The sequence below is a fragment of the Onychomys torridus genome, chromosome 7, assembly GCF_903995425.1.
Source record: "Onychomys torridus chromosome 7, mOncTor1.1, whole genome shotgun sequence".
Lineage (NCBI taxonomy): Eukaryota > Metazoa > Chordata > Mammalia > Rodentia > Cricetidae > Onychomys > Onychomys torridus.
In genome coordinates, this window is record NC_050449.1 from 600,147 (window position 1) to 623,686 (window position 23,540).

General features: G+C 36.4%; 1 protein-coding gene across 2 annotated transcripts in view; it reads left to right on the forward strand.

Moving 5' to 3' along the window:
* Positions 1-23,540, forward strand: part of Gucy1a2 (guanylate cyclase 1 soluble subunit alpha 2) — a 356,985-nt gene that overhangs the window by 328,754 nt on the left and 4,691 nt on the right. For both annotated transcript variants that reach the window (XM_036192232.1, XM_036192233.1), the window contains one exon: positions 4,410-4,564. In XM_036192232.1, coding sequence (XP_036048125.1) covers positions 4,410-4,564 — 155 coding nt within the window. The remainder of the gene's footprint in view (positions 1-4,409; positions 4,565-23,540) is intronic.

The window sequence follows — 23,540 nt, forward strand, 5'->3', positions numbered from 1 at the left end:
TTTATTTTTAAAAGGCAATTCTTTCCTCTTCCCTAACTCCAAGAATGCCCCTTGTTTTACCATCATCATTCTTGGGTTATAATAATTCTTCTTCTGAAAACCTTTCTAAACAGCAACAGGTTTTTTAAAAGGAAGTCAAGGTCTTCACTGAAGTTGTGTCAGATGAAGTGTTTTTGTCCCACAGATGTTACAGAGTAATGAAGCTATGAAATTTACTAATATTAGATTCATTCCTTCCTTTCCCCACTTAAAACAATCACATTGTAATCATTGGTCCAAACTTATGTCAGTTGTGAGGACTGGGTGTCACTTGAAGAAGTGTGGATTACACAATGTAACAATAAAAATAGCCTTTTAGAAAGTAAGCAAGAGAGAGACAGAGACAGAGAGAGAAGGAGGAGAAGGAGGAGGAGGAGGAGGAGGAGGAGGACGACGACGACGACAAGGACAAGGAAGAGGAGGAGGGGAGAAAGGAAGAAGAAGAGACTGAATATATTGCTAAGTTTAGAAAAAAATATTCTACATTTATCTTGTCTGTAGGGACATTTGCCACTCATATTTCTCCCCTTTAAAGACACTGAACATCTGTCATCAGAAGTAGGTGCTATTTTTCAGATAGTTTGTTTTCTTAAAAGTTAGCTCACATTTGAATCCAGCCAATGTGGAGCATAGAGGCAGAATTATCACTCTTTATATCTTACTATCTTATGAAATGAAAACCCAGGACATGAACTAGAGATGTGTTTTTGTAACAGTGGATCCTTAGTACTGGAAAATGGTGAGGCTTGAGAACCAGAGAGCAAATAAGATGGGTATTGTGCTTGTCTAGCTTCTTAACTGGAGGTCCAGGGAGGGATGAATGAGGAATATATTCCTACTATTAAAAATATGTAACTGAACATCTGGGGAGATCAGTCAGGCTAGAGGTGACATTCAGAATACTGGAGTCAAGGATTGCACAGAAAACACCGGGGGTCTATCTCCCCAGTATCTTCCACAAATATTTAGCAAAGCACTAACTAGTCCATGTGAAGAAACAACTTTCACCATGAAGGGAGAGAAGAGAGAACAACCAAAAGAAAGAAAAAAAGTATCTATTTTTTAATTTAATATTTTAAGAATTTCAAACATGAATACTATTTAATATTATTTCCACCCTTTCTTCTTTTCCCCTCCAGCTCCCCCATGTCTTTCTACTTCCTCTCACATTTATTATTATTATTTTAGTATTATCTTAGTATTATTAGTTTAGTATTATCTTAATATTCTTATTTTATACACAAACACACATACACATAAGGTAGATGCTCTCTGCACACTCTGTCAACATTATTCTTGGGACAATGGGAAGATTTGACATTTCCCTGAGCCTGACCTACAAAGGCATTGCCATTGCAATGGGTCTGAAGAACTGAGGTCCTTGACATGGCTGTATTCATGTCAGCAAAGCACATTTACTCAGGACTTCATCCACTGCCTGTGCCAGGCAGCCTTCAAAAGGCCGTAAATTACCTGTATAGGTGATACCACTTAGAATGTTATTGCCTTAGCTATGAAAGAATAGCTAGGCCTTCATGAAGCACTGTGCCAGGCTGTCCTATAAATCTTAAGCAAGAATACAAAAGAACAGTGTCTATGTCATTTAATTACATTCCAGAACAAAGCTCAAAAATATTTATGAGAATCCAGCACTCTACAAGGTCATTTCATGATGTCTGGCACCTAATAAAATGTATCTAATCATGAAGAAAGCTGAATGATGACTCATAATGAGAACAATCAATCCATCAAAAGTGATGGATGTAGAACTGAAGCAAATGTTGGCAGAATAGAGCATTCAAAATAGTTTAAAGCATAGCACATATGCTTAAAATTTAACATAGCATCTGGAAGATAATATATCCCAAATTTAACTTTTAAGGAGAAAAAATGAGAGTATCTGGCATTGAGAGCACATTAGATTAAAAATATTTGCAAAAGGAAAGATAAGCCAATTTGAAGACAGCAGTAGAAATCCAAAATAAACGGAGAGAATGTCCTCTTAAATGAACAGTTCATCAGGGATCTTTGTAAAACATGTAAGCATTTAAACACACATGTAAGGAGCCTCAAAATGGGAAAAATGGACAGAAAACCTTAATTATAAAAAAATTTCTAAATTTCATGAAAATTACTTACTAGTGGATTGAAGGGCACAGTAAGCCCAAAGCATTTTTAAAAAGTAACATCAAAAGAAGTCACAACTAAATTATTTAGTTATTGAAGGAAAAGTACATAAAAGTAGCCAGAAGAAAACATGTATGTTATGTTCAGAACAATAAACTTAAATGGTAACTGCATAGAGAATCTTCATAAAGCTGCAAAGAGCTTTCAACTTTTGTATTATCTTCCTACATCCTATGAGTTGAATAATGAGGTTGCTCCTAATTGTGCCAAAACATGGAGGAGAAGCACAAAGTAAGGGCCTGGTCCTTAGTTAAAAAAGAGGTACCTTCACAATCTATACCACTCAGTTGGAAAACGATATAGACAGACAAATAAAAGGTGATTTTTATTACATTTTCATTTATGATTTGAGGAGGATGCCACGATGTGTTTGGAAGTTGGAGTACTATTTTCAGAAGTTAGGTCTCTCTTACTTTGAGACAAAATCAATACAAGTCATTCTACCAGAAAGACTTTTACAGTCTTTTATTTTTTCAATAACTTCAAATGCTAGCCTACAGTATTCATGGTTCTAGAACATATACATGAGAGATTTATTCCATTTTCCTATTTCATTCTTGAATGACACCCATCCACCAACTAGGTATGCTTATACAAAACTTCATATCTGGTGGGACAAATACTTTAACATTTTAATTTTTCAATAAAGTATCTTGACACTTCGTACCATATTGAATTTCCAAATAAAGTTAAATGAGTTTTTTTGTTTGTTTGTTTGGTGGTTTGATTTATTTTTAATGTGGGTGGTATTATTGGGAACTACAACTGGGGTATATTTGTTTCAGTCTGTCTTATCATGAGTTAATAAGTTCAGAAATCTTCAGTTCCATAATGAAATTCTCTCTCTCTCTCTCTCTCTCTCTCTCTCTCTCTCTCTCTCTCTCTCTCTTTCTCTCTCCCTCTCTCTCTCTGCCTCTCTCCTTACCTTCTATTTTGTCTTCTAGCTTCAGTTGTTTGGTTCTATATCATACAGAACTTTACTGTTTTCTTCATATTTCACTGTGTAGCAATTCTATGTTGAAGGTTTCTTAAGTCTTGAACCACAATAATCTTTACCAGGTACAGTGGCTAATTTATTCATCATTGCAATAAAATCTTTGGCTCAGTCAAGGGTTGGTTGAATTATTTGTAATTCCATATTAATGTATGGGAGACTCAGGCAATTTATTCTACATTCATGACTTACTTGTAGAGAGTCTCTGTTGCTTTAGGTATTATTCTGTATATTACTGAGCATTCAGCAGTAAGAAAATAGGTACATTTTACCTACATCAAGATAAAACTCAATATTTAAAACAGATATAAACATTTCATTCACAAGAGCAATTAATGCCATGAGGTGAAACTATAGGTCTTCATTTGATGGAGGATACAATTATAATATATTTTTAACTTGTTAGACATTATATGAAAATGGAACAGGATTAAACAAAACAAACATTTATGCAGCAAGTTAACTATAAATCCTGACTTAGACAGATGACTCAGCAGTTAAGAGAATACTGCTCTTTCCAAGGACCAGAGTTCCCTGTACTCATATTAGGCAGCTCAAACTGCCTCTAAATCCCAGCTCCAGGAATTCATCATACTCTGGCTTTTGTGGGTACCAGCATTCATGTGAATGTACTCATTGACACCACACACACACACACACACACACACACACACACACACACACACACATAGTTAAAAATAAATATTTTTTAAAAAGCTGCATGCATATCTTGTTCTTATAATTAATCTCTTCTTTTATTTATTCTACAGTATTCATGTTCATTGAACACTGTAACAAACCAGATATTAGGCTCAGAATGATGACCTAGTCTCAGTTTCAGTTTTGAGATTATTCTGGTCTAATTGTTTAATATTTTGGAACATGTCTCATTAAAACAGTTTCATGCCAGGACTGGAGAGATGACTCAGCACTTAAGACTGCTATTCCTGCAGAGGACAGGTTCTATACTCAGCACCCATATGGTGACTAACAACTATCTTTAACTGCAGCTCCAGAGGATCTCACACTCTCTTCTGGCCTCCAAGAGCATTAAGACATGCATGTTGTCCACATACACATATGTAGGCAAAACAACCATGAGCATAAAATAAAATAAAAAAATTAAAAAAACAATTGCATGTCAAATAGAAACAATTGTTTATTCTACATTTTTTTTTCTTTTTTGCAGATGCGGATAGGCATTCACTCAGGCTCTGTGCTAGCTGGTGTGGTTGGTGTGAGAATGCCACGATATTGTCTTTTTGGAAATAATGTCACTCTGGCAAGCAAATTTGAATCAGGAAGTCATCCTCGGCGCATCAACGTCAGCCCAACTACTTACCAGTAAGTATTTTCTAATTTCTCCCTCTTATCATTTGCATTGACTTGATATGATATCCTGTCATCTGTGAGTCTTTTCTTGGTTCTGTCATTTTTCAAGAAATTATGCGTAGTTCTGCCCCGTTTGAAATATAGTAATTATAACAAACTTTTATTTACACCCTGATAAAGTTGGTAGGAAATATGAGTTGACTGAGAGATAAGTAGGTTTGTCTTGGTCCTGCTGTGGTATAACTGCTTAAAACATAGAAGAGCAAATGTTAAGAGTCTTCAGTCTACATTACATTGTAAATCCTAATGTTTTCAAAACGCTTCTTTTTGTTTGCAAAAAAAAATAAAGGAATAAAAACACATAGTTCATTTGTTTTAATCATTGAATTACAAATACAAGAAACATGAAATTAAATATACATAATAAAACCTGAAGTCTATTTAGATTTAGGTTCTTTTTGGACAATGCTACACCATGTTTTTTCTCCTTAACCCATTCTTATTTTGTGCTTGGTAGATGTCACCTTCCATAATAGATATTAAATTCCATGTAGGCAGAGGCCATTTTGGGTTTGGCTCATCATTATCTGCTGTGGATACCGCTCTGTGTAAATAAAGTTCTGATTGGCCAGTGGCCAGGCAGGAAGTATAGGCAGGGCAAGAGAGAAGAGAATTCTGGGAAGTAGAAGGCTCGGGGGAGACACTGCCAGCCACCGCCATGAAAAGGAACATGTAAAGACACTGGTAAGCCACAAGCCATGTGGCAAAGTATAGACTAACAGAAATGGGTTAATTTAAGATAGAAGAAGCAGATAACAAGAAGCCTGCCATGGCCATACAGTTTCTAAACAATGTAAGTTTCTGTGTGCTTTCTTGGTTGGGTCTGAGCGACTGTGGGACTGGCGGGTAAGAGAGATTTGTCCTGACTGGGCCAGGCAGGAAATTCTAACTACAATTATCTACCCAGAATTTTGATTAAAAATGTTTAGCACATACTAAATACCCCACCAACATTAATTGAGTGGACTGATACATGTTCGATAGGATGGACTGCTTCAGAATCAGTAATAAAGACCAGTTTAAAAATCTCTCACCTTGCCTGAGACTTTGGCTTTATGCTAAGCATTATCATCACACAAGCTTCTTAATTATACTATATTTCTGATGACTTAGAAATCCTGTGAAAAACTCTTAAGTAGAAAAGAGTGACCACTGAAATTTTCAGTTGATATGATTATAAAAATAACCTCAGAAAATAAAAATAAGAAAATTGGTTATAATAGTAAATAAGATAGAAATAGAAACATTGAGTCTTTTCATACCATATCTTTTGTTTTGTTTTGTTTTATTTTGTTTGAGACAGGGTTTCTATGTGTAGCTTTGTGCCTTTCCTGGAACTCACTCTGTAGCCCAGGCAGGCCTCGAACTCACAGCCTCCCAAGTGCTGGGATTAAAGGCATGTACCACCACCGCACAGCTCATACCATATCTTAATAGAGGATAGTTAAAGTCCTTTAGACAAATGACACATACTTCTAGATTCTCAGAAATGAATTGGAGAGGGAATAGAAATTATAAAATAAGTCAAAAGAGAGTTGAGATTGGAGACATATGCTCAGTTAAGATGGAGAATTTCATATAATTGCTTTAAAGACACACCTCTTACTCATCAAAGGAATTCAGATTTAGCATATCTGATTGACCTCTCCTAACCAGCCTCCAACCTGTCTTCATTTGCTTAATAAGTATTTGCTGATTTGAGATATTTGTAAAATTAATTTCCATTTAAATTTCTCCAATTTTTTTCTATCATAATTCTGGGCATTTGACATTACTTGACATAGCAGATTTGATGATAGAAATATATTTAGAAGAAATCATAATTTTACCATTAAAAAATCCAGGCCATAAGATAAGAGAAATTTGCTGATATTCAATTATGTATTCATACTCATAATTTACCCTATATATCTATATTTTCTGGGAAACTTCATTTACAAATAATAGTGGCACAATAAAAGTGGATTGTCCAGTGGGAGCTTTTGCACCTTAACCACAACTGGCTTATGTCCAGGTGATAGAGGCTCTGCAGACTGCAAAATCTGGGCACTTTGGTGCTGATTCTGAGTTTTCATAATTCTTTTCACATTCCTTTTGTCACAATCTTTAATGATGAGAAAGTATAAAGAACTGAGTGATTTCAGTGACTCTAACCATTGGAGGACTTTGTTCTATTGTTGTCCCCCAATTCCTGCCTCTCAAAATCAGCTCAGTTCATAGACACACAGAACTGCTTTGTTGGGTTTTCCTAAAAGATATGTTGTCTTTAAATCATGTAATTCCTAGAAATACCATATAAAATATTTTAATGTTTCATGTATCTTTAGGGTAAACATCCCTCTTTCTCTGTTTTCTTCCTTTTTTTCCTTCTTATAACAAATATTTGCTGATGACTTACTATTATTCTAACCATTGTAGTGGATGCTGAGTTTCTAATGATTAACACAAGAGATCATAGACTAGATGGTAGATAATGCAGAATAAATAAATATTCAGCTGCAATAGAGTAGTGCAGAAATCAGGAGACCCTGAACTGGAGATTGAGTTCAACAGGAGGAATGGGTTAAAATGAGGATGGAAGAATAAACTGCTCAGACCAGCAAGGGCAGGTAAGTCTGTTAAAGTCTTTCTGGTTCATCGTAAGAGCAACAAAACAATTAGGACATCATAGGCAAAGGAGAGATGTAATCAACCTCATGCTTTTAGAATATCACCACTGAGATTGTAAAGCAGGAACGACATTTGGGATAGCATTGGTAGTAGGGAGATGAACAGTGATGGAAACGCAAGTATCCTCACCCAGTGTCATACACACAGTGCTCAACAGACACTTTGTCTGTACCTCGCTGCTTCTCGTTCGTGCCTTAGCACTTACTCCTGTTTTTTTCTACCCTGATGTTGACAGTTCTGCAATCTGCAATGTATTTCAAAATCCAATTTTATGTATTAACTTTCTACAGATATATATTCTTCAAACAATAAAATTTTATTTTACATTGTTTAATATATATATAAGTGGTATTTTACCGTAGTACTTTCTTATAATTCAGCTTTTAACATTGCACAGATGACTTAAAAACCTGCAGACACACACTCTGCCTCTCCTGAGTACCCCAAAGCAAAATGCCAGGACTGAACTGGCAATAACTTTCCCTACAAAGAGGAAAACTGGTCTTTCTTAAGGAAAACAAGAATCTATCAAGTAAAACTGAATATCAAGCTCATGAGAAATGACATTTCTACTTTCCAACAAATAGAATGTCCTAAATTTCCTGATTATCTTGAAATCTTGAGAGTTTTATGTGATTTATTTTCAGTAAAATTTTATGACTCTTAAACTAAGAGAGTGATATTAACTTGATCTGAGAATAAATTATAATAATTTAATAGTTCACTCAAATATATTTTATTTGAAATGTTCAAATAATTGATTGAAAGTAAACACGTTTGCAATAATATAACAATTCTGAAGTACAAAAACTAAAAGAGAGCTATATTTATGATTCTAGAACTGGTTTATTATCATCTGTGTTTCAATAATTTTCAAATAAAAATGAATAAAATGTACTAATTTACTTTGAAAATATCCCTTCCTTTCACTGTGACAAGCATTTATATAAGTTTGGTGTATTTCTGTGTTTTAAAATCCAATTTTTATAAATTAGTTTTCTATAGATACATATGTAAGCAGTAAAATTTCATTTTATGTGGTTTAATGTACATAAGTGGTATTTTACTGTAGCATTATCTCACTAAATTTTGCTTCTTTTAAGCAAAATTTCATGTTGTTACAATGTATCCAGAGTGAAGCATATATTTCTAACTCATTATTCTGTTCCCTTTTGATCTATGAAACATGATATTTATATTATAAGATGTATTTATCCTTAAATGAGCAGTTTTGTTTTCTACATTGTAACCTTTAGAACTTGTGCTCCTAATGGTATTATTTCCTAAACATTCAAAAAGTTAAACTTCATCGGGGGATGGTGGCCTATACTTTTAATCCCAGTACTAGAGAATTTGAAGCTAGCCTGGTCTACAGAGTGAGCTTCAGGATAGCCAGGGCTACACAAAGAAACCCTGTCTTTAAAAAATAAAATAAACAAATAAAAAATTAAACTGCTTTATATTTCATACAATATGCTATTTGCATTTACTAAAGTTTCCTCTACTAAGAAGTATCAGATTTTTAATCTTGGAACCTTGGGCTTACACAGGGACACATGCTCAGCCTGGAAGGAGGGGACTGGACCTGCCTGTACTGAATCCTCCAGGTTTAAATGAATCCCCAGGGGAGTCTTGGTCCTGGAGGACATGGGAATGGAGGAGAGGGGGGGGAAGGGGAGGGTGGGGGCGGGAGAGGGGAGGACAGGGGAACCCATGGCTGATGTATAAAATTAAAACACATAATAAAAAAAATCTTGAAATCATTGTAGAAAGGGATAAACTGTTTGAAGCCAGAAGTAGAACTTTGATTTGCATTCTCATTTTCTTTGACATTGGTAAGTCCTTGTGTTGCATGAATGCTCAGGATCATTTCCTCTGTACCTACAGCATTTCATTGCTAGTTTTATGTGCTGACAAAAGAATTATTGAGTCTTAAATTTATCCTTGTTTGATGATCTCATTTTTATCAAATACACTCATCTTTGTTCCTCATCATTTAAAGATAGTGCACATATTACAAACATTTGTCTTGACATCTGGGAAACCCAAATAGTTGCTTAAATCAATGATGGCTTCATTAAACCTTCAATTATCATAAATGGTTAACTGATTATATTGAGCAGAGTAGGTTTCATTGGCTGAGGATCTCCAAGTGATGAGAATGTGGCTAGATTCTTTCTGCTTTTCTCATCTCTCAGTTTTTACCCCAATATCTGGTTCTGTGTTTTTTTTATTAATAAACTGCTTAGCACTTTGTCTTACAAAGAAGCAAACAAAAAGATGGCTGTATACAACAGTTAATTGTTTCCTCTATGGAAAGTTAAAATGTAGAAAATCTTTAATTACTTTAATATTAAATTTTCCTTAATTTTAAAACATTCTTGTATATATGCCTTTTAAAAAAATTTAAAACCCACGCCTATATGCCTTTCTGTTCTGCCATCTCATTTCCGGTCTATGTTTATCTACATCACTTCCTCTTCCTGCCCAGCTCTGTTATTTCCTGTCTGTTTGTACAGACCTCCAGACCTTTGTGATTAGTGCTGGGATTAAAGGTATGTACTACCATGTTGGCTCTGTTCCCATTGTGGCTTTGAACTCACAGAGATCCAGACTGTTTACTATAGTGGCTGATTTTTTTCTTTGATTCTCAGATAAAACATCACCACATTTCTTTCTTCTTTTCACATACTGAGATCCAAACTTAGTCCCTCATATTTGTGTGACAAACACTGTCTACTGAGCCAATTTCCTGTCTCCCATGTGCCTTAGCAATCTAAGTCAGAACACACATAAGGAAACATGATTAGGGTTGAGGAATTACTGGGGAGTTTCCCAGTGAGTCTTGGCTGATATAGTTTGGAACTTCCAGAAGCATTTTCTGTGTATATGCACAAGTTCATTTTCCTTTTTTTTCTTTTAAAATATATTTATTTATTAATTTTTTTCATTTTACATACCAACCCCAGTTCTTCCTCCCTCCCCTTCTTCCGCCTCCTCACCTCCCTCCCACTCTACCCACATCCACTCCTCAGAGTGGGTAAGGCCTCCCATTGTAGTCAACAAAGTCTGGCATATCAAGTTGAAGGAGAGCCTAGCCCCTCCCCATTGTATCAAGGCTGAGCAAGGTATCCCACCATAGGGAATGGGCTCCAAAAAGTCAGTTCATGCACCTGGGTAAGTCCTGGTACTGCTGCCACGGACCCCACAGATCAAGCCACACAACTGTCATCCACATTCAGTACTGGTCAGCTGTCTCTGTGGGTTTCCCCATCATGATCTTGACCCCCTTCTCCTTCTTATCCTTCTTCTTCTTCTTCTTCTTCTTCTTCTTCTTCTTCTTCTTCTTCTTCTTCTCCTCCTCCTCCTCCTCCTCCTCCTCCTCCTCCTCCTCCTCTTTCTTCTTTTGAATGCTGAATGCCATTTATTGAAGGAGGGAGGAGGTCTTAAATACAAGCTTAGAGCATAATGGGAGAACCCCGATGGGCAGTTTGCTTCTCATTATTTTTTTTGAGCTGAGGATTGAACCCTGAACCTGTGCTTGCTAGGCCAGCGCTCTACCACTGGGCTAAATCCCCAACCCTGCTTCTGATGTTTTACAATCCTGGACCTTTTTTTATATAACCTTATCATCATTTTCAACAAGTCTAAGGATTCAGAAAATATTAAAAACCAAGTACTGATAGATTAAATAAAACAATGACAAAATAAGAGAATATGAAGGTGACATTACTATCTTAATCATTTATAAACTTGAATAACTCACAAAACCAAATGATTTTGTATAAAGTAAAGACATGATCACTGCAAGGTTTTTATTGTAGATATGAGGGAGAATACAGCCAGCTACATCTGGAAGAGTCCAGAGCAGGGAGAGAAAGTGGTAGACTAAACATGACTAGCAGACTGAACTGAGAGAAAAAGAGTTTGTGGTGGCGGGACTAAGAGAGAAGGACCAAGAGAGAGAGAGGTAAGAGAGAGAGGAGAGAGGAGGTCAAGACAGGGGACCAGGAGAGAGCCAAGAAAGCACATGAATGAAATGGCAGGTTATATAGGAATGAAAAGCTGGAGAAGGGAAGCCAAAGAGCTGGAAAAGTTTAGGGTAGGGGCAGGGTGTAAAGAGCTGAGAAGAGCCACAAGTATGAAGAACCAAAGCACCCCCATTTCAAGCAAGCCCCTCACCCCAGCTTGAAACAAGCCTGAGTTTAAAAATTCTCAGAGCTGCTGAAATAGGTCCCAGGACAAAGTCAGGATGTTTGAAGAGCCATCTGGTAGCAACTGATTAACCATAGAATGCCCCAATGCTGGAGATGGTCAAAGTACAAAGTCAGGATGTTTGAAGGACTATCTGGTAACAATTGATTAACCACAGAATGCCACAATGCTAGAGGTAATCTATAAAGTTTCACGAACAAATGGTTAAAACTACAAAGTAAGATAACACAGAAATTTTGAAAAGCCCCTAAAACTTGAGCCAATCAGAATTGTACCTGTACTAGCACCCCTAAGTGATGTAACCTTATGGCTTTTGCCTTTAAAAACTGAGCAGACAGAAGGGCAGGCACCTCCTCCAGCCTCTACTTTGTTGGATGGCTTGACGAGGTTCCTGCCACAGCTTGAATTACTTCAATAAACCTTGCTTTTGCATTTTGGTGAGTTCGAGTTTCTGGTGGTCTCTTCAGGGGTCTCATGTCCAGGGCACAACAAGTATTGAGTGAGCCTGGAGGCCAGCATCTGCTTTGGTATGATAATAGGCACCAGAGCCATTTGTCCTGATTTCTTTTAGACTTGACAGATTTCATCTGTTTTCTGCATCACAATGATGTATAGGTCTTTTTTCTTTTTTTTAAAGAAAATACTGAAACAAATAAACAAAAATAGCAATCAGTAGAAAGACAGTTGAATATTATTAGTTTATTATTTGCTTAATAATATACAATATTAATTTATTAGTTTGGATAACTGATCTATACTTGCAAGGGGAACAGTAAAAAATATAGGAGAATATACAATCTTACCAACTCCTCCATAAATCTAAAATTTTAAATTAAATGTATACTTGACAGATTGAATATTTTTATATTAGATAACATTGTGTAATACCAGAAATATGTAGAAGTTTTTTGAACTTGGAAACATAAAATCATCAAGTGACATTGTACAGGCAGTAGGTAAAGATTACTAGAGGTGACAATCTACTAGAAGAGGGGCTTCTACTTGTTCCAGACCTGATATCATGAGCTGGCATCATGGCAGAGAGAATAAAACTAAAATGAACAGGTTTGCTGACAGGGCTGTGTTACATGTTCAACACTAAGATTGGGTCTGGAAAACTATGTCTATTGGGTCTGGAAAACTGTGTCTATTGACTTTATCCATAGTAAGATACTAGAAATATTTTTTTCTTTTAAAGTTCTTACTTTAAGTCTTAGCATGAAATCAAGCATCTGTGTCCTTTCATATTTCTAATTTTCTCTCATTTCTGCAAACTATCTCTTAAAATAAGTGACAAAATTTTATATAACACTATACTGGATTATTTGTATTATGTAATATTATGTATATCTTCCCAAAAGTAGTCTAGCTACAAATCATATGAATGTATATTTTAATGTTTAATAAAATATGTAGCATTTTTGAAGAATTCATCTTTAGCTTCAAAAAATCGAAGCCAGTTTAAATTGTACATTTTCTCTTGATAACTATGAGGGGTCATGGTTATATGTTATATAATGTTTTATGCATTGACAAGTCCATTTGCTTTAACTCAGTGTTTCTGGTTAAACTTAGAGACTGGTGCATTGTCACCCATTGTAAGAGGAAATCACTCTGAAGTCAGTGTTCCTGATGTTTGACAAAGTTATTTTTCTTAGAAACATCAAGAACTTATCACATCTGCATGTGGAAACTCATTACAACTGCCAACATGTTTGAGTTTATTGCTCTATGCAGCATCCTTTATTTTAATTAGTAAGTTCTCAAGATTCACTAATGTTAATACTACAAATAAGCTATGAAATAAATTAACATGAAATCTCTCTCTCTCTCTCTCTCTCTCTCTCTCTCTCTCACACACACACACACACACACACACACACACACAGACAATCACACACTCTCTCTCCCTCTATTTTAATTGAGAGCAATGAGTAATTTAATGAGCACACTTAATTGATTTGCTGCTTTCTCACCTGTGTAGGACTAGAGGACACTAGAAAGCATGAGATGAGATTTTCAGAGCTTGTGTATACATCTAGTATCTGATTTTTGCCTTTTTACTATAGTCTCTTTCTCTAAATTTATTATATCTAAGAAACACGTTGGAAGAATTTGCAAGAGACATTTTTAAAAGAGTAAATGAAAGAAGTAGATTTAGCTCTTTAACTGTGCTATGCCCTTAAGGCTTTTTTTTTTTTTTTAAACCTCCACATATTTTCTCCACATTTGTTTTCATGCTTCTGTATGTTGTTTTTTTGGGGGGAGGGATTTGGTTTTATTTTTTGTTTTTTAATCTAGGCTCTTTTGGGGTTGATTAGAGAATGTGGAAGATTATTTATTTAAGTCAACTTTGACCCAGAATTGAAAAATAACAAAATGAGTGGGAGGTTGTTTTCAAAACTAAAAGTTTGTGTTTTCTTAATTTCATCCATTCTCTTGTCCTTTATACAGACAGACTGGTATGATGATATACTAGGTTAAAGACAGATTATCAGAGAAGTGAAAAAAGATAAGACATTTACAAAGGCTAATTAGCTGTCTTGTCCAAGTTTTCACTTTTGTTTGTGTGTAAAACTTTTAAATGACTATTTTGAGTTTTAAATCTCTTTGCATTTGCTGCAGATGAAGATAATGAACTGTTAAATGTTAAAATTGGCAGTATCCAAAGAAGGCAATAATCCTTAGTTATTCCACATTCCAAAATCTAAGATGAGAGGCGTTAGTGTTTTCACTAATGTGGAGGTGTAGCCCATGGTGTGCTCTCCACACCAGGCATGCAGACTGGACTGTGCATTCAACCCTTTTTACCTCACAACTCATTTGTGTGGGAGTACAGAAGGAATGAGGTGGAGGTCACAAATACCTTTAGCTCCTTGCTTTTTAGTTTTCAGTGGATACCTAAGAAGACTCTTTTATTTTAACTTACCCATTAACTTGATATTTAGAACTCACTAATTGACAGTTTTGTAACATTTCCTCCAGTCAATGAAGCATGCCAGTAACTATTTTAAAAATCAATAAATTTTTATTCTTATGCTTTATTTAAAGGTGAGCTAGATTTTTATTTCCTTTGTGTGGAAAAAAAGTTGTTTCTAGAAAAGGAATCATTTCGATTCAGGGGATTGCAGGTTGTCTAGCTGATTCAATGCTTAAAGTGTCTTTGGACATATCTCTAAACTGCATAGGGTCTTGAATTGTGAAGCAAAAAGAAAAATACAAAGCACAGTTTCTTCTCTTCTACTCAAGTAGAAAGACAAAAGTTAGGAAAATTTTGAGGTCTTCAGAACATTTACAAAACACAAGATAATCCTTCCCTTTTGAAATTTACATTTCTAAATCTGTCATTCTTCCAAGATACCCTAAGACATAGTGATACACCCTATGGGACTAGATTGAGTTTGTTTTCTTTGCTAGTTAAAAATCAAAAGGCAGAGACAATCTCCAAGGGAAACAGATGGCAGCAGAGAAACCTCAAGCCCCACAAGTGTCAGCAGGTGAAGAAAGGCGCTCACTGGGGATGAGGAAGCACACACATGTGCAACAGATAAACAGAGAAAGAACTCTCTTCCTTGCCGATAGGGCAACTTGAAAAGTAGAAAAATCCAGGCTCTTCTTGAGGGCTGGGGATTTTCAAGTCTTCATAGAGTTTTCTTCCTCTAATTTGTTGGTCAGTTTGAAAAAATCTAGGATGGTTGAATAGTCCAGAACTGTTGTGTTTCATTCATATCCTGAGCAGGCCTTTGAGCTTGTTGAGCCAGTCCATCAAATCAGCAGGACGCCTGCTGGTGGGAGAAAAAAAAATCCTAGAAAGCCTTTGTTTGAAGGTGCCAAGCTTCTGTTACAAATCAGCAGGGTGAGGAAAAAGCCTGCCATCTTGGAAATTCACATTTATTACTGAGCCATGGCCTCTCTTGCTCTCCGTAAGAGAGTCTGTTTAACTCCTGTTCTCTCAATCATGCTTAGTGTCATTGTAATGACTCCAAATGTATTCCTTATGGAAAAGATACCCAGGTAAATAATTAATGATAACAGCAGCATGAACACCTAGGTTTATCCTTATTCTTTTTTGGAGTATAATTATTTACTGAAAAAGGAGTATCATAGTAATGAAAGTATACAGTGTTGCAGAGAACACAAGTCCTGTGAGGCACTAGGAAGTTAGAATGTCTATACATGATTTGTCTTGCAGTAATGCTTGGTTTAGTCACACAACCATTTCTAATGAAAAAAAAAAAAAAAGAACACTATTTTTCAATAACTTTGACTTGAAAGAAAGGGAATAAAACAAACTCACAAGAAACAATGACTACTACAAAAACTAATTAATAAAAAAATATGAAGACACAAGAAACACACACCCACACAGAAAAATAAAACCTATAAAAATCAAAAATCAAAAACCTTTCTTTACCTCAAACCTTGCCCTTCATTACTCCCACTGTTGTCCAAGACCCCAGGGGAGTCTTGGCCCTGGAGGAGATGGAAATGGAGGGGAGGGGATGGGGGGAAGGTGGGGGTGGACAGGAGAACCCATGGCTGATGTATAAAATTAAAACATAATAATAATAATAATAATAATAATAATAATAATAATAATAATTTAAAAAATCAAAAACCATAATATACAAGCAAAAGACCAATAAGTCAAAAAATGCCCAAACAAGGCAATATGAGACAAAAAGACTAGAAAAATACCATTGAGTTAATTTTGTGTTGGCCAACTACTTCTGGGCATTAGGCCTACCTTTAAGTGCAGTTAATTTTCTCAGGGAGACTCCATTGGAGAAAATTTTCCATTTGTAAATGGATGCTAATTGAAGATAGCTTCTTTGTTAGGGATAGGAGCTGACTTGAACCTGTGAAGGCTCTATAAGAAAGAAAACATGGAGTTGGGTGGGAGGAGAGGGGAGGAGGATCTGGGAAGAGTTGTGGAACGGGGAAACTGCGATCAGAATATATTGTATGAAAAAATATTTTATGGGTCAAAAGTTCTTACTTTTTATGATGATAACACTTCAACAAATATTAAAAAAAAAAAGTTGTGAAGGATTTCAAGGCAGGTGTAATGGCATTAATCCTAGCATTCAGTTAGCAGTTTGCAAGGTCATCAGTATTCAATAGTACTGTTCAATATTTTCTTCAGAAAAGAATATTTAATGTGATAAATATAATCATAGGTTTAAGATCCTAAAAGTACAGCATAATTGAAAAGTAATAATCATGTAAGAATAATCTGGAAAATGAATATGATACATGAAATCTCACGGTATGTAGTAAAGAAGGCAATCTTCCAGAAAATACAGTTTAAAAATGAGAAATTAATTATAAAGGAAGGAAAACAAATTGAAGAATCAATTTACCTAGTCTAACATCTTACTAGGCAGAAACCTACAACAAGGAAACAAAGGAAGAGGTCAAGAAATAATGAAAGAACAAACAAGAGTCTCCAAATCAGAGGTGTATCCTGCTATGTCAAAAGCTTCAGAAGAGGTCACTAGCGGCCACTATTCTGTAGAAGTTATTAATTTCCACAATAAAGAGACAGACACTGAAGATGAGAGTGTTTAGAAGAAAGCTCACCTCCAGTGGGCTACTAAACAGTAACATCCAACTTTTGAACAATTACATATTGGAGGGAAAATAATTCCTCTTCAAGAATTCAATGTCTAATCTAACTGATAAAGTAGAAAGTAGAAAAAAGCATATATATTTCATTTAAATAATATAAAAGATGGCTATCCATATATTCTTTCTAGTCCTGACTATGCTGTACTCTGTACTGGCTCCTGCTTTGGCTTTGACGCCTCCCTTAGTTAGGGCCAGGCATGGTGTTGCTGGCTGGCTATCCAATCACTTGGATATATAGTAAGATTATAACTCACAAAGCACATGGCTGGGGCAAAAATTCATGACAGAGGTTGCTAAACATGTGTAGGGCCCTCAGTTTAATCCTTAGTATTCACTTCCCCCCAATAATCTATAGTGAGCTGATAGTTAAAAGACAAGATTGCTTACTTTTTTAAAGGCATTTGGGAAATGTCGTTTTCTTCCAGACTTGTATATTGCACAATTTTTTCTAATTGTTGAAATAAACAAAAGATTATTCAAGTTTCATAAAACATTTCAAAAGTTTACACACTAGGGTCTCCACACACTCACTGGCCTCCATTCATGTTTAGAACTGGATTCATGTTTTTGTCCATAAGGTCAACTAGCCAATGAGATAACTGTTTTACAGAATGCCATTTTCAAAAAAAAATCAAAGTTTTTGCTAATGTCCTTTTAATTCGGTTCCTGTTTGGTGATATAATCGGAGGTAAGCAGGTCTTGGTTCACAGAGAGCAATTACAACTCCCTAATGTCTGACTCCTGCTGACCTCACTGGTTAGAAAACTATGATTCTAAGTTTACAGTCCTGAGAACGGCACTGTTGCTCACTTCTCTTCACTCCACAGTCTTGAAACATTGTGAGATGTGTATGCAGCATGTAGTCACAATGGGTTCCTTAATTAGCAAATAAATAAAAATATACAATTTGGGGGAAATGCATATGGAAATGAAGAGCAAATTCTTCCTTCTGCTCTATGGACATTCTAGCTGTAAGTTAAGTATGGTACTTAAAATTTGGGGGGAAGTTGTGTACACAATAATAGGATACCTAAGATTATACATTGTGACTCTATTTTTTAAAGCATTATACCCTGCATCTTGTATTAAAACATAAATTACTTTTAGACCATGTATATCAATACAGGCTTCAAACCCTTTTCCAAAGGAAGATTATAAGTAAGATAGAGTACAAAACATGGGAACAATTAGAAGAAAGGGTATGAAAGCAAGATGTGAGGGAGGTAGAATCAGGCTCATTTCTGCAGCACTGTATCATATCTTGATCCAAAACAGCAATAAATTTTAAAAATCAACTAAAAACAAAACAAAAGCCTGTTGGTAGGAATAATGGTGATATACAGCTAAAAAAGAATGTTTGGTTTTCAAATCCTTATTAAGTGGGTTTTTGAAAGTCCCACTTGGTCTATCGATCAGCTGGGAATTAGTTTAGATTTATGTAGAATATTAGTTTCACTATCAATCCCTAGTGAGGTGCTGAAGAAATGGATTGTTAGGAAGTGTTTTAAAGCCATTCTAGGCACCTGGACTTAGCATTTCAGGGGAGATCAGAGGCTCAGTGGTGATCAGTTTACATTCCTAATTCTTATACACACATTTGATCATTGGTTCAAAACCATAAATAATTATAGCCAGGTTCACTGTGTGAAACATTTCCACTGACTTCCTTACCAGATGCCCCAGTAACTCATCTAGAATGTTCAAAGACTTCTAAATCTTGGCTGTCATAGGAGCTGGAATCAGGAAGCCATCGATTCCATTCTTGTGATTTAAAATTGTATTCACTTTTTTATACCAAATTGTTTACTTGGACAAGGATAAAATCCCTCAAAAGATGCTATCTCTATGATTTGTAGCATAGTATATGACACTTATTTAAAATGTAAAGAGAACAATGTGTTGCCAAGTGTTGCCTCCCAGACAAAATGTAATGAATTATTTAAAAGTCTTGCTACCTGAAGCAGTGGTTATCCTCTTCATTCAGTATTTTATAAATACCTTCAGAGATAATCCACATTTGTTTTTCATTATCAGAATATACTAATTACAGCAAAACATAAAGAACACACTGAGGCAAACTATAGATGTGATAAAGAAGTAGACACCAACTCTAATTTTGATTTGTGGCTTTAAGGACATTTTGAAATGATGAAGTTTATGGTTGAATGTTACAGTTGGTAGTCATGTATCTAATTGTGGTTTTCTATTCTTTTTTTTTTTTTTTCTTTTGGAGCTGAGGATCGAACCCAGAGCCTTGCGCTTGCTAGGCAACCCAATGGTTTTCTATTCTTATTCTAAAATTCACATACTTATCACCTTTTTCATTTCTTTTTTTTTCTTTTTATTAAGAGAATTTCTATTTGTTTTACATATCAACCATGGATTCCCCTGTCCTCCCCAAACCACCCCCCATTCCCACCTCCTCCAAGGCAAGGTCTCCCCTGGGGAATCAGCAGAGCCTGGTACATTCAATTGAGGCAGGTCCAATCCCCTCCTCCCTGCACCAAGGCTGAGCAAGGTATCTTAGCATAGGCACTAGGTTCCTAAAAGCTGGTTCATGCATTAAGGACAGGTCCTGGTCTCACTGCATGGGAGCCCCCTAAACAGTTCAAGATAAACAAATGTCTCACTTATCCAGAGGGCCTAGTCCAGTTCCATGGGGGTTCCTAAGTTCACAGTTCATGTGTTTCCACTAGTTTGGCTAGTTGTCTCTGTACTTTTTCCAGTCATGGTATCAATATCTCTTGCTCATATAACCCCTGCTCTCTCTCATAGGTTGGAATCCCGGACCTCTGCCTGTGACTTGGCAGTGGATCTCTGCATCTGCTTCCATCAGTCACTGGATGAGAGTTCTATCATGACAGTTAGGGTGTTCAGCCATCTGATCACCAGAATAGGTCAGCTCAGGCACCCTCTTGACCATTGCCAGTAGTCTATATTGGAGTCATCTGTGTGGATTCCTGGGGACTTCCTATTTGCATACTGTCTATATTTATCATGGTATCTATTTCCTTGTTCTCCCATTCTGTTCCTGATTCAGCTAGGACCTCCAGCTCCCCTAAGCTCTCTTTCCCCCAATTGTTGCCCTCCACCTACCTCCCTCACCCCCAGTTTGGTCATGTAGATTTCATCCATTTCTCTGTTGCTGGGTGATCCCTGTGTCTTTCCTAGGGTCCTCTTTACTAGGTAGCCTCCCTAGAGCTGTGGGTTGTAGTCTGGTTATCCTTTGCTTTACATCTAGTATCCACTTATGAATGAGTATATACCATGTGTGTCTTTCTGAGTCTGGATTACCTCACTAAAAATGATATTTTCTAGTTCTATCCACTTGCCTGCAATCCACATGATGTCATTGTTTTTCTCTGCTGAGTAGTGGTCCATTGTGTATATGTACCATATTTTCTTTATCCATTCTTCAGTTAAGGGGCATCTAGGTTGTTTCCAGATTCTTGCTCTTACAAATAATGCTGACATGAACATAGTTGAGCCTGTGTCCTTGTGGTAAGATTAAGTATTCCTTTGGGTATATGCACAAGAGTTGTATAGCTGTGTCTTGAGGAAGATGTATTCCCAATGTTCTGAGAAACCACCATACTGGTTTTCAGAGTGGCTATACAAGTTTGCATTCCTACCAACTGTGGAGGAGTGCTCCCCCTGCTCCACATCCTCTCCAACATAAGCTGTCTTCAATGTTTTTTATCTTAGCCATTCTGACAGGTGTAAGATGGTAACTCAGAGTCATTTTGATTTGCATTTCCCTGATGACTAAGGATGTTGAGCAATTCCTTAATTCCTCAATTCCTTTCAGGCATTTGAGCTTCTTCTGTTGAGAATTCTCTGTTTAGCTCTGTAGCCCATTTTTTAATTGGGACTATTAGATATTTTGATGTTTAGTTTCTTGAGTTCTTTATATATTTTGGATATCAGCCCTCTGTCACATGTAGGGTTGGTGAAGATCTTTTCCCATTCTGTAGGCTGTCATTTTGTCTTATTGACCATATCCTTTGCTCTACAACAGCTTCTCAGTTTCAGGAGGTCCCATTTATTAATTGTTGTGCTCAGTGTCTGTGCTGCTGGTGTTACATTTAGGAAATGATCTCCAGTGCCAATGCATTCCAGACTACTTCCTACTTTCTCTTCTATCAGGTTCATTGTAACTGGATTTATGTTGAGATCTATGATCCACTTGGACTTAAATTTTGTGCACGGTGACAGATATGGATCTATTTTCAGTCTTCTGCATGTTGACATCTAGTTGTACCAGCACCATTTGTTGAAGATTCTTTTGTCCATTGTACAGTTTTGGCTTCTTTGTCAAAAATTCCATGTTAACATATGAGGATTAATGTCAGGGTCTTTAGTTCAGTTCCATTGGTCCACATGTCACTTTTTATGCCAGTACCAAGCTGTTTTTATTATTTTAGCTCCATATTAGAGCTTGAAGTCAAGGACTTTGATGCCTCCAGAGGTTGTTTTATTGTACAGGATTCTTTTGGCTATCCTGGGATTTTTGTTTTTCCATATGAAGTTGAGTATAGTTCTTTCTAGGTCTGTGAAGAATTGTGTTGGGATTTTGATGGGGATTGATCTCTAGGAAGTCTTTAATTTCTTTCTTTATTTCTTGCTTGATTCAGTTGAGCATTACTTAGTTTCCGTGAGATTGTAGGCTTTCTGTAATTTTTGTTGTTGTTGAAATCTACCTTCAAACCATGGTAGTCTAGTCTGGTAGAATACAGGAGTTTATTCCAAATTTTTTGTATCTGTTGAGATGTGCAAGTATGTGGTTTATTTTAGAGAAGGTTCAATGGGGTACTGAGAAGAAGGTATATTCTTTTTTGTTAGGGTGGAATGTTCTGTAGATATTGATTAGGTCCATTTGAGGCATAACATCTGTTAAGCCCCTTATTTCTCTATAAAGTTTCAATTTGGCAGACCTAGCAAGTGGTGAGAGTGGCGTGTTGAAGTGGGGTTTTATGTGTGATTTAAGCTTTAGTAATGTTTCTGATGGGTTTGTATTTATAACTCACTTGGCCTTTTTCCTTTGCTGCTCTTAATATTCTTTCTTTATTCTGTAGGTTTAGTTGTTTAATTATCATGTGGTAAGGGGACTTTTGGGGGGGGTCTACTCTGTTTGGTATTCCATAGGCTTCTTGTAACTTCATAGTATTCCTTCTTTAAGTTGGGAAAGTTTTCTTCTATGATCATGCTGAATACATTTTCTGTGCCTTTGAGATGGTATTCTTCTGCTTCTTCTGTACATATTATTCTTAGATTTGGCTTTCTCATGGTGTCCCAGATTTCCGGGATGTTTTATGTTATGACATTTTTGGCTTTGGTATTTTCATTGACTAATGAATCTATTTCCTCTTATCCTCTACACCAGAGAGTCTCTCTTCCATCTCTTGTATTCTTTTGGTTATGCTTGCATCTGTGTTTCCTGTTCATTTGTTCAGATTTTCTACTTCCAACATTCCCTTTGTTTGTGTCTTCTTTATTGTTTCTATTTCCCTTTTCAGGTCTTAAACTGTTTCTCTCACATGTTTAATTGCTTTTTCATGGTTTTCTTGGCTTTCTTTAAGGGATTAATTAATTTCTTCCACTTTTTATTTGTCTTTTTCTCTATTTCTTTATTGATTTCCTCCAATTTTTTGTTTGTCTTTTCCTCAATTTCATTTTTCATTTTTTTTGAAAGGCCTCTAGCTTCTTAATGATGCTATTCTTTAGGTCACTTTCTTCTGCTTCTACATTCAATTCTTGCTATTGGAGGAGGGCTAGGTTTTATTGATGCCACATTGCTCTTTATGTTGTTGCATGTATTTTTGCCTTGATGTCTTCCCATCTCCTCCTCTAATAGGTATAAGAGGTACCTGTCTGAGCAAGTTGCTATTGATCTACTCTCTTATTGTTGTGTCTGTGTCTCAGGGGGCCCCTCTGGGTTCAATCTTAGCTCTTGGTGTAATTGGAGCAGGCAGATTCTGTGTCTCAGAGAGCTGCTCTTGTATCAACCCAAGCTTGTTGATTCTGTGACTCAAGGAGCCACTCTTGGTCTTAACAGGGCTCTTGGTCCAGTGAGAGCTGAACAGATTCTGTGTTTCCGGAAGCCTCTCTTGGTCCAATGAGAGATGACAGATTCTACTTCTCAGAAAGCTCCTCTTGGCCTAATGAGGGCTGGCAAATTCCATGTCTCAGGAGAATACTATTGTTTCAATGAGAGCTCTTTGTCTAATGAGGGCTGCTGGTTTGGTTTCTGTGCCTCATGAAGTGGCTGGTGTCTCAGGCAGATGGGTATGGGGGAAGGGTGTATAGATTTCAGGGTCTGGTGGGGGGTTTTGTTGGGGGGTGGGGCTTCTTGCATTAGCCCTGCCTACTGGCCTGCAACTGGGAAAGAGTTGGGTGGGGTTTCCTGGAGACT